The 15,629-nt window shown below is 39.7% G+C and overlaps 1 protein-coding gene and 1 long non-coding RNA gene across 2 annotated transcripts in view; both read right to left on the bottom strand.

The window, feature by feature from the left end:
- Positions 1–15,629, bottom strand: part of LOC309486273 — a 163,156-nt gene that overhangs the window by 116,004 nt on the left and 31,523 nt on the right. The gene's annotated exons all lie outside the window — the stretch shown is intronic.
- Positions 1–15,629, bottom strand: part of ggps1 (geranylgeranyl diphosphate synthase 1) — a 41,802-nt gene that overhangs the window by 17,481 nt on the left and 8,692 nt on the right. Inside the window, exon 3 of the mRNA XM_082153472.1 lies at positions 2,884–2,954. Within this exon, the coding sequence (XP_082009598.1) occupies positions 2,884–2,954 (71 nt within the window). The remainder of the gene's footprint in view (positions 1–2,883; positions 2,955–15,629) is intronic.

The following is a 15,629-nucleotide window of genomic DNA, read 5'->3' on the forward strand; positions in this document are numbered from 1 at the left end:
ATGTATTAAAACCGATAAATAATGGATTATTTCCTCCAGCTGAGACACTTCAGATGCGCACTGATCAACATGATGGTTTTTAATTGCTTGAAATATGATTAAAAAAAGGAAAAACGGTTAAGTGCAACATGTGCTGTCATATCGGCTACATAACATTATAATGAGAACATTATAATTGTGTGTTTGGGACATGGCTTTAAATGGTAATAATCCATTATTTATCGGCTTTATTACATCGGCCAAATTTTCTTATCAGGCCGATAACGATAACATTAAAAATTAACCGATATCGGCCGATACCGATATATCGTGCATCTCTACTCGTAACCTTAATCAGAACAACTTCCTCTTGCAGAATCTCTTCTCTGATGACGTCAGATATACGTCACAAACGGGGAAAAAAGACTAGCACAGCGTAACATTTAACAAAAATGTAGAAACTAATAGTCTAATGACTGTCTGTACTAATAATCCAAATGGTTCAGAAGGAACAAAGAAACCATATTGCAGTGGCGTTTGGAGCAGATGACATCAGTCCTGGCACAAACAGGTGCTGCGTTTTTTTAACTGAACACAAATGTGAATGAGATTTGACAGATGTGGCAAAAGATTATCAATCAATAACGACTTAATTTCAGTCTGTTCTCCACACAAATGTAACATCGGTATAACTTCAGAAGATTTGTAGCCAAGGCACTTTTATGATGCTTAGAGTAATTCTGGAGCTTGACAGAGTTAGTAAAAAAATAAAAAAATAATGTGTACCAAAAAGAAAATGTGCATGCGCATACATATACACACATATATGCTGTCACTTTTGTGACAAAATCCTGTTCGATTTTTGAGACAAAAGTGTTCATTGAATCGATTGTAAAATCGATTTCATGTCTAAAGATGTTTCCATTTTAAACGCCAAATATGGGCAAATCCACGGACAACTAACAGGCATTAGGACGAAAGTAAAGAGGGCACGTCGCGCTTCAGACGCGCAAGTCAGCAATATTCCTGATGATTTACTGGCGTGAAGTTTCGTGCACAATGACTCGAACAACAATAAGCAGAGTGGACTGCCATAACATCAATGAGCCCGTAGCCTGAATCTGTGTCTGTGTGCATGAGACTGTCTGAATACTGGCAGAATTCACATTTTTGTAGTAAAAAGAGACACATTATGCAGAAGTATAATCTGCTGTTATGTGTGTGTGTCAGAGCCTGCAGTGGCTGTGTGACGCGTGTTCGCTCCGGGCGTATCGTGACGAGCTGGACGCGCTCCGAGAGAAGGCCGTTAAAATCCATTCCCTGTTTTTGTTTTCGAAACTTGTGTTGGTTGGTCCGATCGACTGTGCAATTGATTTTCGAACGCAAAGTGACAGCCCTAATATATATATATATATATATATACACACACACACACACACCTTTATAATATATAATAATAATAATAATAATAATAACTTTCATTATACGGAAAACATATTTGGGATATTTTGCCTAATTTTCTCTATTCAGCAAAATACAAAATGAGGTCGGAGTTTCATGATTGCGAGTAAATGACAAAATCAATCACTGATCAAGAAAAGCTTCAGGGATCCTGCATGTGTGTTTATTTCTCTCTCTGCTGTAACACTATCCTCCGGCAAACTCAATCTGAAGGGCAGAATGCTGAAAATGGCCCATGATGTGATGGATAAGAGCTCAAATCTATTTGCATTGATCATTTTCAGCCTCTGCCATGCCAGTGCAGAAAAAAACAAGAGACAAAACAGTAAATGACCGGCTTGCACAGTATGCACACACACACACAAAAAAAAAAAAAATTATGTCATGCAAATTGAGGTTATGACATCACAATCATCTGACCACCAACAATTAGCTACATATAAATATCATAACCGAGTCCATTTACATATAAATGTATTAAAGGTGCAGCAGCGATTCAGAAACAGGCAAAGGTCAGAGAGAGGCTGGGAAACGATCATGTAAAAGCTTCATTACTGCTACAAGAAAACTTCATTAACATAAGTCATGTTAAATGTTAGGAAACATTTAGACTACTTGGTGATTCAAGACAGAAGCCAGAGTAATGCGATAACAACTGTTCTCTTAATGATCAAACAAAGACAGTAGGTTGTTAAAAGGTCTTTCAGAAAGCAGCTCAAAGCATCCAAAGGCAGGTTTTCTGCCAAGTTCTTCAGCAGAACAGAAGTGAAACGCATCTGCTGCTTTATGTCTGTTTAAGCTTTGCCCTCGGCAGACACAAAAATCAGGGAGAAGCAATCTAAACAGTCCGTCAATATGCAGATTAATTCAGCCCTCCAAAAATACATAGCTTATGCATATCAAAATAAAACATCATATTACAATATTTTTAACTGTAGTACAATGAAATTCACATTAATGAAAATGGCAAAAAAGGAGTCCAAAGAGTCCTAAGTCTCAAAATTGGTCAGTGCAATAGCTTTGTTTGAGAAACCGATCCAAATTTAAGATAATAATCCAATACTATATGCATTATAAAAAAATAAAAAAAATAAAAAAAAAGCATTATGACGGGTCAGAACCAAAGACGGGCTTTGAATCTAATGGGAATCATTGGGAATGATGGATAAAAAAAAAAAAAGATAAAAAAAAGAAATCGAGGATTTCAAGAATGAGTTCATTTCTTGTTTTTGAGGTAAAAAAATTAATAAATAAAAAACAAACATTTTAATAAAAAAAAAACAGTTTTTTTTGAGAATTGCCTCAAAAGCATGGTTTGGCACAGCTAGTCAAGTCAATTCAAAGGAATGTTTCCCACCTTCCACGATAAATTTAAACAATATTTTCAATCCAGCAACACTAAACACATAAACCCTACATATACATATACAAATAAACCCTTACCTGAAGTTTATCCTCGGGGACATTGAGCCAGTGGTTGAACGCTTGAGAGAGTTTTGTTCTGACTTGTTTTCCTATCAAAACAGAGAAAAGGGGGAGAGAGAGATGACAAGAAATCAAGATTAGTTGCAGTCCAAACATGTAAAATAAGGGCTGATGTTTGTTTTATGGCTTTATTCCAAGTTGGAAACTTAACAGGAATTTACGGAAATTAACTGGAATTTATACAAACTGTATAATACACAAACATAAACACAAAACATTTAGTTTGGTCACAAGCAGACATGCATGCAAACTAATACAGATGTTAATAATTACAGTTTTGACATTTATTCGTGAGTAGAACTTTAATCAATTCTTTCATTGAAAAACTAAAAATAATGTTGAATAATTTTTTTTTAAAAACATTCCCAATGACAAATGTTTTAACCAAGGCTTTGCTGCAAGATGTATTTTTCCAACTACATTTAAGTTCCAGTAAGGCTAACCTGCAATTTTCCAGTTCATTCCCATTAATTCCCATGGAAAGTTTCCAATTCCTGGAATTTTGCAACCCTAATCATGACGCATGAAACAAGCAGCAAGTCTTAATACTGTTATAAATCAATAGAACCATTTTGCCTTTTAAAACACAAACTCGAAGGCTGAGGACTGACGAGTATATATATGAATATCATTGATCTCACTTCATCTCCATTCATGAGCCTTTCCCCTCCAGCCTCCTGTAACTCGAGGCTTCACGGAGTGTGTTAGTGCAGGATACACTGATCTAATGACTGACTGGCAGCGGTGCTCCACGCTTTCCCTTCATGAAGGATCTCCGTTTGCCCTTCACTAATGAAGACGGTCAGACGCATCATGGAATCCGTCAAGAACATGTCACACTTCTCCTTTTGGATTATTGAGGGCTAAATGAATCTGACATTATGAATGAGCATATTTTTTGTGCATTACAGTAATAATAAGGGGATTTTGGTCCATCTAAGCATTTAAGAATGGGAGAAATCGTAACACTCAATATGGCAAACCGGTTTAAGGCGAGACACTACAGGTGAATAGGGTAACATTTTTAACTAGCAGATATCACCATGAAACTTTACCAGTTGATTACCTACATTAAGATGAGAATTTTTTTTTTTTACAAGTTTTCTGTAATTTAATGTTTAAAGGAACACTCCACCGTTTTTTGAAACAGGGCTTATTCACCTTCTTTCCCACATTTAGATAGGTGGGCAAATGCATTTTTGTCTCAGTGCATGCATTGTTTTAGTTTGACAGGGTCGGCGTGAGCTTAGCTTAGCATAATGAATGGAATCCTTTGTTGCCAGCTAGCATGTCCTGAATAAAAGTGATATAAAAAAAAAATAAACCTTCCTAATTACTTCTTGTGGCCTGCGTATTCACAACAAGTACAAATAGTGATGCAGATTAACACTAGGCGATTTCCTAGGCAGATATTGACTTATATATTAAGGACTATATTAGGGGGAAGCACAGGCGAAGCACTGCTACTTGGGCGTGATATCTCTGCGCCCAAGTAGCAGTGCTTCGCCTGTGCTTCCCCCTAATATAGTCCCAAGTCAAAATCTGCATAGGAAATCGCCTAGTGTTAATCTGCATCGCTATTTGTACTTGTTGGGAATACGCAGGCCACAAGAAGTAATTAGGTGGGTTTTTTTTATTTTTTATATCACTTTTACTCAGGACATGCTAGCTGGCAACAAAGGATTCCATTCATTATGCTAAGCTAAGCTAGCGCCAACCCTGTCAAACTAAAACAATGCATGCACTGAGACAAAAATGCATTTGCCCACCTATCTAAATGTAGGAAAGAAGGTGAATAAGCCCTATTTCAAAAAACGGTGGAGTGTTCCTTTAAATATGAAAATTAGGCAATATCTAATTAAAGCTTTCCTGTAGCTCAGTGGTAAGAGCATTGCGTTAACAACGCAAGGTTGTGGGTTCGATCCCAGGGGATTGCACATACCTATGTATAAATGTATAGGATAATGCAATGTAAGTCGCTTTGGATAAAAGCGACTGCCAAATGCATAAATGTAAATATGTGCTAATTTGCATATATATAAAAAAAACTAAATCTGAGTATTGGATAAAGCCAGGTTAAAAATAATTTCATTGTGCTCACATATTAGATGGGAAAGAAATTACAGAGGGATTTATGGATATCTACTTTTGTTATCCTGTAAATCAGAATATAATGTCAATTGCCTTAAAAAAAAAGTATTTGCGCCATGTTTTTTGGAATAAAATGTTATATAAATCAGGCTAGGAATAATATATTTACAAATCCCTCTGTAAATGTCTTCATAACATAACTAGGTACAAGACTGGAGAGTTTGGTGTATATAGAGGTGCTACTGAAGTGGAGATTTCGGACTTGGAGTGTGAGAGAAAAGTCATTTTGAGAAAACGGGCTTTAAAGATTTATCATCAGCCAATTAGATTGCGCATTCAGCCCTTTTACTTTAACGATTGGTTGCTGATAAAAAGGAAATGACCATATTTGGTTATCGGCTTTAAAATATAAAGAATTATCAGTACCGGCCAATTTTATTTTATATCAGTGTATCCCTAGTTTAACCATTAAGAGCCAATCAACTCAACACTTCTGTACTCAAAATATGGCATATAATTTTGTGCAATTACAGCTTAGAACATAATCTTCCTGATTTGACATCTCAACATAATTCTGAAAAGTTACATTACCGACTTTGGTTATGCAAACTTAATTTGTAATTGATTTGAAATTATTTGTTTAAAATTTAATCTAAATTAAAATTAAACAATGAGTTAATTTAAAATGCAATCATTAAAATGGATTTTTAAACCCACGTTTTATTATAGTAAAAGTGTCTGTACACTCAGGGTTTTTCTTCTCAGAGATTCCCATTAGAGTAAAGCAGGGTCTGGATTCACTGCATCGAGAGAAATCAAACCTCTGTAGATTCTGGGGTGAAATGTGACCTGAACATGTTTTAATGAGATTCAGCCACTTAAGGCGAGACACGACAGGCAAAAACAGGCTTTGGCTTTTCATAAAGTGCTTTTTTCAGACTAGTGCACAGAAAACATCCAAAATACACGTTTAACTGTATCTTTTAGAGCACTTTATCCATGTGCATCTGTAGATTTCAATGACATATATAATTTTCCTAGCCTGGTTAAAACCAGACCATTCTCAGTAGTAACTGAGTTATGGTCTGGCAAAGCTTCATTAATAACTAATTTCCAAAGGGGCGTCACCAACGGACGTCGCTCAAATGCCTCTGGGCGCAATTGGATAGACCTAAAACCAATCAGAGCGATCGTCATCGTGTAAAGCCATATGCTGCGTCCCTAAGTTACACTACGCCATAAAAGTATGTACTCTTTTTGTGAAGAAAAGGTATTTACTTTTGAATGTGTAGCAAAAAAGTAGGCAAGCTTTGGGACATACTACTTCGTCATCTTTATCGGACGGATCTGCTTTTGCACTAGTATATCAAATAAATTAAACAATTTTAAACCTGACTTCATCCAATGTTCAGATTTTTGTTCTAGAAATGTATGCAAATTAGTGCATATTTAGTTAGACAATGCCTCATTTGCATATTTAAACATACAATTTCAGAAAACTTCTAATACTACAAAAAATGTTTGCCATTATTAATGTAATCAATCAACTGGTGAAGTATGGTGATATTTATTCGTTATATTTTTTACCCTATTCACCTGGGGTGTCTCGCCTTAAATGCAGATTAATGACCAACTGCAGTCTCTCTCAATCTCTTCACATTCACGCCTGTGTTCCCTGTTCTTGAGGAACTTGGCCTGCCCTTCACCGGCGGAGACCGCTGTTCACTTTCAGTTCCTCAGTCATTCCTTCCCTGACCTCAGCAAAAACTAGCCGAGAGGACCGTCTTCTGCATACGGTCACAAAAGACAGCATTAAAATTGCAAGAGGACGCCAGGAAAACAAGAGAACGGGTTGTGATGCTGCAGCAGTATTTCAGCAAACTGTGTGTGTGTGTGTGTGTGTGTGTGTGTGTGTGTGTGAGTGAGTGTGTGAATGAGTATTCTGCAAGATAGTAGAAAACGGAAGTTGTGGTAACCAAAGGTTTTCCTTCATTGACAGAATTTTAAAAACATTAAATGCACAATTTAATATGCAGCCATTAAAGTATTCAGATACTAAAGGGGGTTACACTATTTTAAGGTGTCAGTGTTACAATATATTTAAGTACTAAGTAATATTAAGCAACTATACTTACTATAGGGTTAGGTATTGGTTGAGGGATAGTTGCATGTAATTATGCATAATTTACAGTTATTGCTATGCAAGCACATGTAACAAGGTCAGTGTAAAATAGTTACCATAAAGGGTGACTTTTTTTCATGGTAACATGAACTCACTCTTCCAAAGCCATCACCATTCTTTGCCAAATTGGAAATATAAGCTTACAACATTATAGTAAATAGTAAAAAAGGACACATAAGGTGGATGGAACAAAACCAATCACAAATAGTCCTTTAACTATCAGATTCTGTGAGTCACATCTGTTGTTCATGTGTCGCTGGTTCTTGCTTCACGAGACGACAGCAGGAGTTAATAATAGACACATGATACTGTCATTCGTTGTGCATTGTGCTGACTGCAGACTTCCTGAACGCTGAGCTCTTCTGACTTACACGATGATGATGCTTATACCACAAAATGGGTAGTTGACAAGAAATGTCAAGCAGTGACAGCAGCTTCCGGCGATGTGACACGCTGTTTTCCATCTATACCTGACCTCTCATATTACTCAAACACTTCATGAGATATATTGCAGATTCAAATGTCATTGTTTCACGAGGGATCCAGTGATGAAAAAAATTAAAATGAAAAAAAAAATGAGATGGGAGAAAAAAAATTATATTCAATGCACTTTTTGTGTGCTTTCGCAAATGTTTTGCATTCCCGTGTTTCACTACCCTGGTAATCCAGAGTTCTCGCGAGAGCACAAGTTGAATTTGCTCAGTGAGTTACTCTGGCGTCGAGTAATGATGCTCATTAAATATGCCCCTCAATCTGAGCTGCACCAATCACATCGGGTTATCTGATATAGGCGGAGCTAAACAGAAGACGACAGCGCTGTGACGTCGAAGTCATTAGTAAACATTGCAAGATGGCTATGGATGAACACCAGTTGTTTGAAACGGCTTTGGCCGCTACAATGAATGAGTTAGACTTGGCTTTATCTAAAAGAGGGACAGAAGACGGCGCTCGAGTCGTTCCTTTGCATGAAAGGATGTTTTTGCTGTTTTGCCGACTGGATACGGTAAGAGTCTAATCTACCAGTTAGCTCCGCTGGTAGTGTATGGGGCTTGTTGTGATTGGTCGTAGTGTTATCCAATTGCGTGCAGTGAGATTTTCAAATGCATGCTTGGTGCCGCCCCTCGAGCTGGCCGAGTTTCATTAGTCGACGCCAGACCATTAATCTTTCAGATTTAGGTCTGGATTTCCAGGCTAGGGTTTCACAGAAGAATGTGTGAAATGACAGATGCACGATTCTGGACACATTTACTAGAGGTTCTGACTAGATGTTAATTGCTAGAGTCTATTTAAAATGTTTAATTAATCTGAATGAATTAGATATATTTTTAAAACTGTTTGAGTGAATGATTCAATGACTCCCTTCGCTTGTTTCTTCACTGGATGATTGAACAAATCGTTTGAGTGAATGATTCAATGACAAATACATTAGTTTAAAAGTCTTGTCTCCACCTACTGGTGTAACGACGTAATTGATAAAATCATTGAAGTGCCATGCTACTTTCAAAAGGTAATTTACTCTATTTTGATCGCTTACCGTAAACAGTGGTAATATCAGAACTATAATCCTTAATCCTAGTCCTTCTGTGATGATATGACTATTTGTAACAGATATAACGATACTGTGTGGTTGAAAAGGCTGTTTGTGAAGCTGTTTCATACCTATACATGACTAAACTGCTCTCCTTGTCAAAGGTTTAGAGCAACACCAAAGCACTTTCCCTCTTCGGTCCCCCTACAGGTTGGAAGCGGAATTGTCCATTACCGCTGTCGTAAACAATTTAGCCTTCCGTCGCACGCACGCTATTTGTTTATCCAGCACCGGCTTTGGAAATAACGATGTCCACAGACACGGTAGAGTATGTTGCATTGCGACATCAGAAACGGCTATTTTTTTATATAGGCTCCACCTATAGGCTATCCACCTTATTCCTGACGAGCTTACTGCGTTTTGAATTATGGGAGGCACTCCCGGTTTGGGGAATTCCATTCAAAAAGGTTGAAACGATTCAAGGTTGCCCTACAAATAAAGCTGATCGTCAGTTTGACTGGATGAGCTGTTGATTTTCCTTAATGATTCATTTTCAGACATCATGAGAATAACGTTATACTTGGTATTTTAATGTGACATGTTATAACAAGAATATATATGGCAAGAGCTCTTTTCAGTCACTGCTTCTTTTCCTCGTGAGTATTTTCTTTTTTCCCCCTTTGCAATCCGCTGTAAAAGTATGAAATAGGACAGCATATTCTGCACATTTGTGGTCTGTTCTCCCGATTTAATTTACGATATATTCCATTAGTAATTCCCTGGAATGCACGAAGAATCTCTTGTTGTTCTCCTCAAATCCTCACGTCTCTTTCCAGGTTTGTTTTCACAGGTAAATGTAGTTTATAATCAGTCAAAATGACAGAAATCACTTTGAAATAGTATCACGTAATGCTGAAGTTAATGAACATTTTTGATTAAAGGTGCCCTAGAATGTGAAATTGAATTTATCTTGGCATAGTTAAATAACAAGAGTTCAGTACATGGACATGACATACAGTGAGTCTCAAACACCATAGTTTTCTCTTTCTTATTTAAATCTCGTTTTTGAAAAACACCCCTGAAAAACAGGCGAATCTCCACATAACACCAACTGTGACGCAACAGTTGGGATCATTAATATGTACGCCTCCAAAAATGTGCATATGCTAGCCCATGCTCAGTGCCAGGCGGAACTGCGCAGCCGAATCATCAGAAGTTCTGCAGGTGAAGAAACAAGCAGGAGGAGGATCATAGGGAAAATGGCAGATCTATCTATAATCTATCTATATATAATCGGATACCGCTACAGTTTAATTCGAAGTTGTTAGTTGCTCTGCCCATTTCACCGCGGACTTTTTTTCTAACCTGGAACAATATCAAGCAGCCAGGCTTCTCTCGGCGTCTCATACTGACGAAGGGGGCAATTTCAACTAACGTTATATTCCCGCAAGCGGTAAGTAGTGATTTTACTAACGGTAATTTACACTGTGTTATTTAGATCCAGCGCGATATTGTTTTTTTACTCGAGAGACATTGTGGCTTGCAAACGAGCGAACGAAGCATGGCAGTTGCTCAGTGTTTGGATGTACAAATGAACACAAACATATATTTTTTAGCTCCTTCATCCGAGCCTCTGGAGAACCAGTGGGTTATGTGAATTTCTGATGTGTAATTGTTCAAATTCAGACAGATAATCTTTCTCTCAAAGTCGTTCAACACTATTTATGCATCAGTAAATCGCGTTGCAGTGATAAGATCTTCATTCACGCAATCAACAGACTGTCATCTGCTCAATGCTCACTGCAACCTTTTATGTGATGGGAATAGATCTAAATACTTAAAAAACTTCTCACGATTTATTAATCCCGATAGCTGTAATAGTAAAAACGTATAAAAGCTGTAATAGTAAAAGTTTTCCTGATAGCTCTACATTTAATGCCAGATATTTCATATGCAAGCATGTCAGCCAATCACAGCAGAGGGCGTTTACACTGAAGTCTCACAGCAGACACGCCCCTTCAAACTGAGTGTTCAAATCAAAGGATAAAATCAGGCTAGGAAATATGCCTTTTATTTCTAAATTATAACAAATTTTGATCTAAAAAACATACTAACATTATAAGGGCACACTAGGAAACATTATAAAATAATAAAATAATCCATTCTAGGGCACCTTTAAGGTAACATAAGTTACATAACACAGATATATACAGATTATATATATATATATATATACACATATACACACACACACATCCATCCATCTTCCGCTTATCCGGGGCCGGGTCGCGGGGGCGGCAGTCTAAGCAGAGATGCCCAGACTTCCCTCTCCCTAGACACTTCCTCCAGCTCTTCCGGGGGGACACCGAGGCGTTCCCAGGCCAGCCGGGAGACATAGGGCCCTATCTTGCACCCAGCGCAAGTGACTTTGAACACCGACGCATGTATCATTCCTATTTTGCACCCGCGCAAAGCGGACTTTTCCCTCCACAGAAGCACGTCGGTAAGTTAGGAAATACACTTGCGCTCCCGGGGGCGGTTCAGCGCAAAGAGGAGGCGTGTTCCAGCGCAAACGTTCCTTCTTGCTATTTTGCAGGTTTAGAAAACAATTGCGCCACTAACCAGGAAAAAATTGTTTAAAGTCAGTGGCGCGTTGCGCATGTTATTCAAATGCTATTTTAAGGGCGCATGCTTGGCCATAATCAATGTAGCGTGTGCACAACGCGCATACACTTTGATTCTCTCATCTACACAGAAGCAGCAGTTTTCATTTTTGCAAATCATACATTATTACGATAGATAGATAGATAGATAGATAGATAGATAGATAGATAGATAGATAGATAGATAGATAGATAGATAGATAGATAGATAGATAGATAGATAGATAGATAGACAATTGATTATAAAAGCATACATCTAGCTTACACATTTACCCAAATTATCATACGCCTGTTTAACCGAAGTTAATTTGGGTGGGTTTCTCCATTTCAATGTAACTTCTCTCTTTTACGGCCGTGACGAGAGCGTTGCTCTCCTCGGCTGTGAACCGCTCCTGGCGCGCGCCTGGCAAATCCGCCATTACAATAACAATCCGCTATGGAAAAAGCGCATCTGCTCTTAAAGGGAATGTGAGATGTTGCTCTGATTGGTTTATTTCACGTTACGCCCAAACCACACCTATGAATAATGAAGCTACTTCAGACCAACCCATTTTAGATTTGCGCCTGGCGCAAGAATCATTTATCCCGCCGGGAAAATAGCAACAGCGCCGAGACCCGCCCACAAAGTTACTTGCGCTTTGCGCTTGACACTTGCGTTTCAGATCGTTAAAATAGGGCCCATAGTAGGGCTGTACTGTCCCAGTCGATTAGTCGATTAATTGGTCGATACGTTCTGGTTCGACCAAAATTCTGATTGGTCGATTTTTTGCCGCGTTCATTTCATCAGTTTTGCCGCGTTTATTTCATCAGTTTTGCCGCGCTGAGGCGCGCTCATTTCATCAGGTGGAAAGCACTAACTGCTAATGGGGGTGTTTTCAGAGTACCCTTGTTTCACTGTAACAGTCTGTCTTCAGAACACCCCCCTTGTTTTCACCTTTTTTGGATTAGCCCAACCCAAGAGAGAGCGATAACTATAGAAGGTTTAATGCTGAATATTATTTATTTAATTGTGAGAGCGTTTAATAGTCAGTCCTCTTCAAACATGTCAACAACAAAGAAATCGACAGTGTGGCAGCATTTTGTTAAAATTGATAACAGGAAAAAGGTCGAATGCAAAGTTTGCAAGCAACAGTTTTCCACAGCTCGAGACAAACATGACATATCATCTAAAAGTGGTAAGCTCACTTGTCTGCGTTAGCTTGCCCTGTCTATTTTGAGTAGGCTATCAGAATTAGCATATTTCAATGTTTTAGTGTGATAACCTAACTTTTTTATTTTTTAATTGGAGCCTAATGCGTAATTGCGCTGTGCTGTTGGTTGTGTTAGTTTTGAGCCTAGGATGCTTTATTTTTCAGTTATGCACTTTATTTCGTTTCTGCTCTTGATCTGGTTTGTTTAATAAATATTCTTTTTTTATTAAAGTGGACGTGCCTTTTGTGTTTATTAAGAGTAAAAGCTTTAAGTTAATAGTCTATTCGTGTCTCAGCTGCGAAGCTGAGCTCATGTTCAGCCTCGCTCGGTGCGAGGACATGCACGGTGAAATGATAGTGTCTGACAGTTATAACTTATTATTATAACATGACAAAAATAATTGTCTAAATTATGTTGCATATTCCTCAACAGTTCTTGTGATGATATCACTAGTTGACAACAGTACTATTTTCGGAAATCATAAGCTATGATATTGCGCAGGTGCACGTGATGCAACGCTGTCAGAGCCGACAGACTCGAGTGTCAGACTCATTTCAGTGCAAAATAATTAGGTCAAAAACGATTTAATATACTGCAAATAGCCTACTAGTTTTTTGTTTATTTATAATTCATTTAGGCGGACAACAAGGCTACCAAGTACTGCAGTGCGCATCTAATTAATTTAAAGTTTTTTTTGTTTTTGTTTTTTTGTCATTTTTAGTCATTTTAGTCGATTTTTAGTCGAAAATTTCAGGACTTCAGTCGACCAAGATTTTCTTTGGTTGAGTACAGCCCTATAGCCCATAGTCTCTCCAGCGTGTCCTAGGTCTTCCCCGGGGTCTCCTCCCAGTGGGACGCGCCCGGAACACCTTCCCGGGAAGGCGTCCAGGAGGCATCCGGAACAGATGCCCAAGCCACCTCAGCTGACCCCTCTCGATGTGGAGGAGCAGCGGCTCTACTCTGAGCTCCTCCCGAGTGACCGAGCTTCTCACCTATCTCTAAGGGATCGCCCAGCCACCCTGTGGAGAAAGCTCATTTCGGCCGCCTGTATCCGGGATCTTGTCCTTTCGGTCATGACCCAAAGCTCATGACCATAGGTGAGAGTAGGAACGTAGATTGACCGGTAAATCGAGAGCTTCGCCTTGCGGCTCAGCTCTTTCTTCACCACGACAGACCGGTGCGTCGACCGCATTACTGCAGAAGCTGCACCGATCCGTCAGTCAATCTCCCGTTCCATCCTTCCCTCACTCGTGAACAAAACCCCAAGATACTTAAACTCCTCCACTTAAGGCAGGAACTCGCCACCAACCTGAAGTGGGCAAGCCACCCTTTTCCGACTGAGGACCATGGCCTCGGATTTGGAGGTGCTGATTCTCATCCCAGCCGTTTCACACTCGGCTGCAAACCGCCCCAGTGCATGCTGAAGGTCCTGGTTTGATGAGGCCAACACGACAACATCATCCGCAAAGAGCAGAGACGAAATCGTGTTGTCACCAAACCTGACACCCTCCGGCCCCTGGCTGCGCCTAGAAATTCTGTCCATAAAAATTATGAACAGAACCGGCGACAAAGGGCAGCCCTGCCGGAGTCCAACATGCACCGGGAACAAGTCTGACTTACTGCCGGCAATGCGAACCAAGCTCCTGCTTCGGTCGATCAGGGACCGGACAGCCCTTAGCAAAGGACCCCGGACCCCATACTCCCGGAGCACCCACCACAGGCCGCCGCGAGGGACACAGTCGAATGCCTTCTCCAAATCCACAAAGCACATGTGGATTGGTTGGGCAAACTCCGATGAACCCTCCAGCACCCTGTAGAGGGTATAGAGTCAAGTCAAGTCAAGTGTATTTGTATAGCGCTTTTCACAATACAGATTGTATCAAAGCAGCTTCACAGTATTAAATTAAAGAGCTGGTCCAGTGTTCCACGGCCTGGACGAAAACCGCACTGTTCCTCCTGAATCCGAGGTTCTACTATCGGCCGTATACTCCTCTCCAGTACCCTGGCATAGACTTTCCCAGGGAGGCTGAGAAGTGTGATCCCCCTGTAGTTGGAACACACCCTCCGGGCCCCCTTCTTAAAAAGAGGGACCACCACCCCGGTCTGCCATCCCAGAGGCACTGTCCCCGACCGCCACGCGATGCTGCAGAGGCGTGTCAGCCAAGACAGCCCCACAGCATCCAGAGACTTGAGGTACTCAGGGCGGATCCCATCCACCCCCGGTGCCTTGCCACCGAGGAGTTTCTTGACTACCTCGGTGACTTCAGCTTGGGTAATGGACGAGTCCACCTCTGAGCTCTCAGCCTCTGCTTCCTCAATGGAAGACGTGACGGCGGGATTGAGGAGATCCTCGAAGTATTCCTTCCACCGTCCAACGTAGGGATGGGACGGTATGAAAATTTCATATCACGATTATAGTGACCAAAATTATCGTGATGATCAATATTATCACGGTTTTGTTAAAACGAGATGAAAGTGTTAAAAAAGAACTGATGCTCACACTATAAACAGTTTCATATTTGAAAATCAACAAACAACAAATAAAACAAGCAGCTCTATGCACTTTTTTAAGCAAGATTATATTCTGTGGCATTTCCTTCCTTATAATGACCGTCGTCAATAGCAACGCATTATAACACAGCGCACATCCATGTATCGCAACGGACGCGCACGCGCTCTCTCGTTTCATTCAAATACAACTTGCCGTCTTGCGTCTCCGTTCTTGGGCGATTGTTTTGTACGCTGTACAAAATGGATTTATAAACAGGTAAGATTTAAAACATTAAGCTCAATTCAATATGTCCACGTAATTGCGTGGTAAAAAAAAAAAAAAAATCTGTGTAATAAGTGTACAATGATAGTCTTGTTTGAACTTCTTCGTTCGTCTTTGGCTCAAAGCCACTTGCTGCAAACTTTTCTTCGCGGAAGCTTCACGTTTATTTCAAGTGAGTGAGATAAAATATTTCAACTCAAAACAACATTTTGTGCCCAATTATTTCCCAGACGTAGTTTTTGGTAAGTTAACTTGCTATAAACAGTGGGTGATGGT

The sequence above is a fragment of the Leuciscus leuciscus genome (assembly GCF_965113295.1).
Source record: "Leuciscus leuciscus genome assembly, chromosome: 22".
NCBI lineage: Eukaryota > Metazoa > Chordata > Actinopteri > Cypriniformes > Leuciscidae > Leuciscus > Leuciscus leuciscus.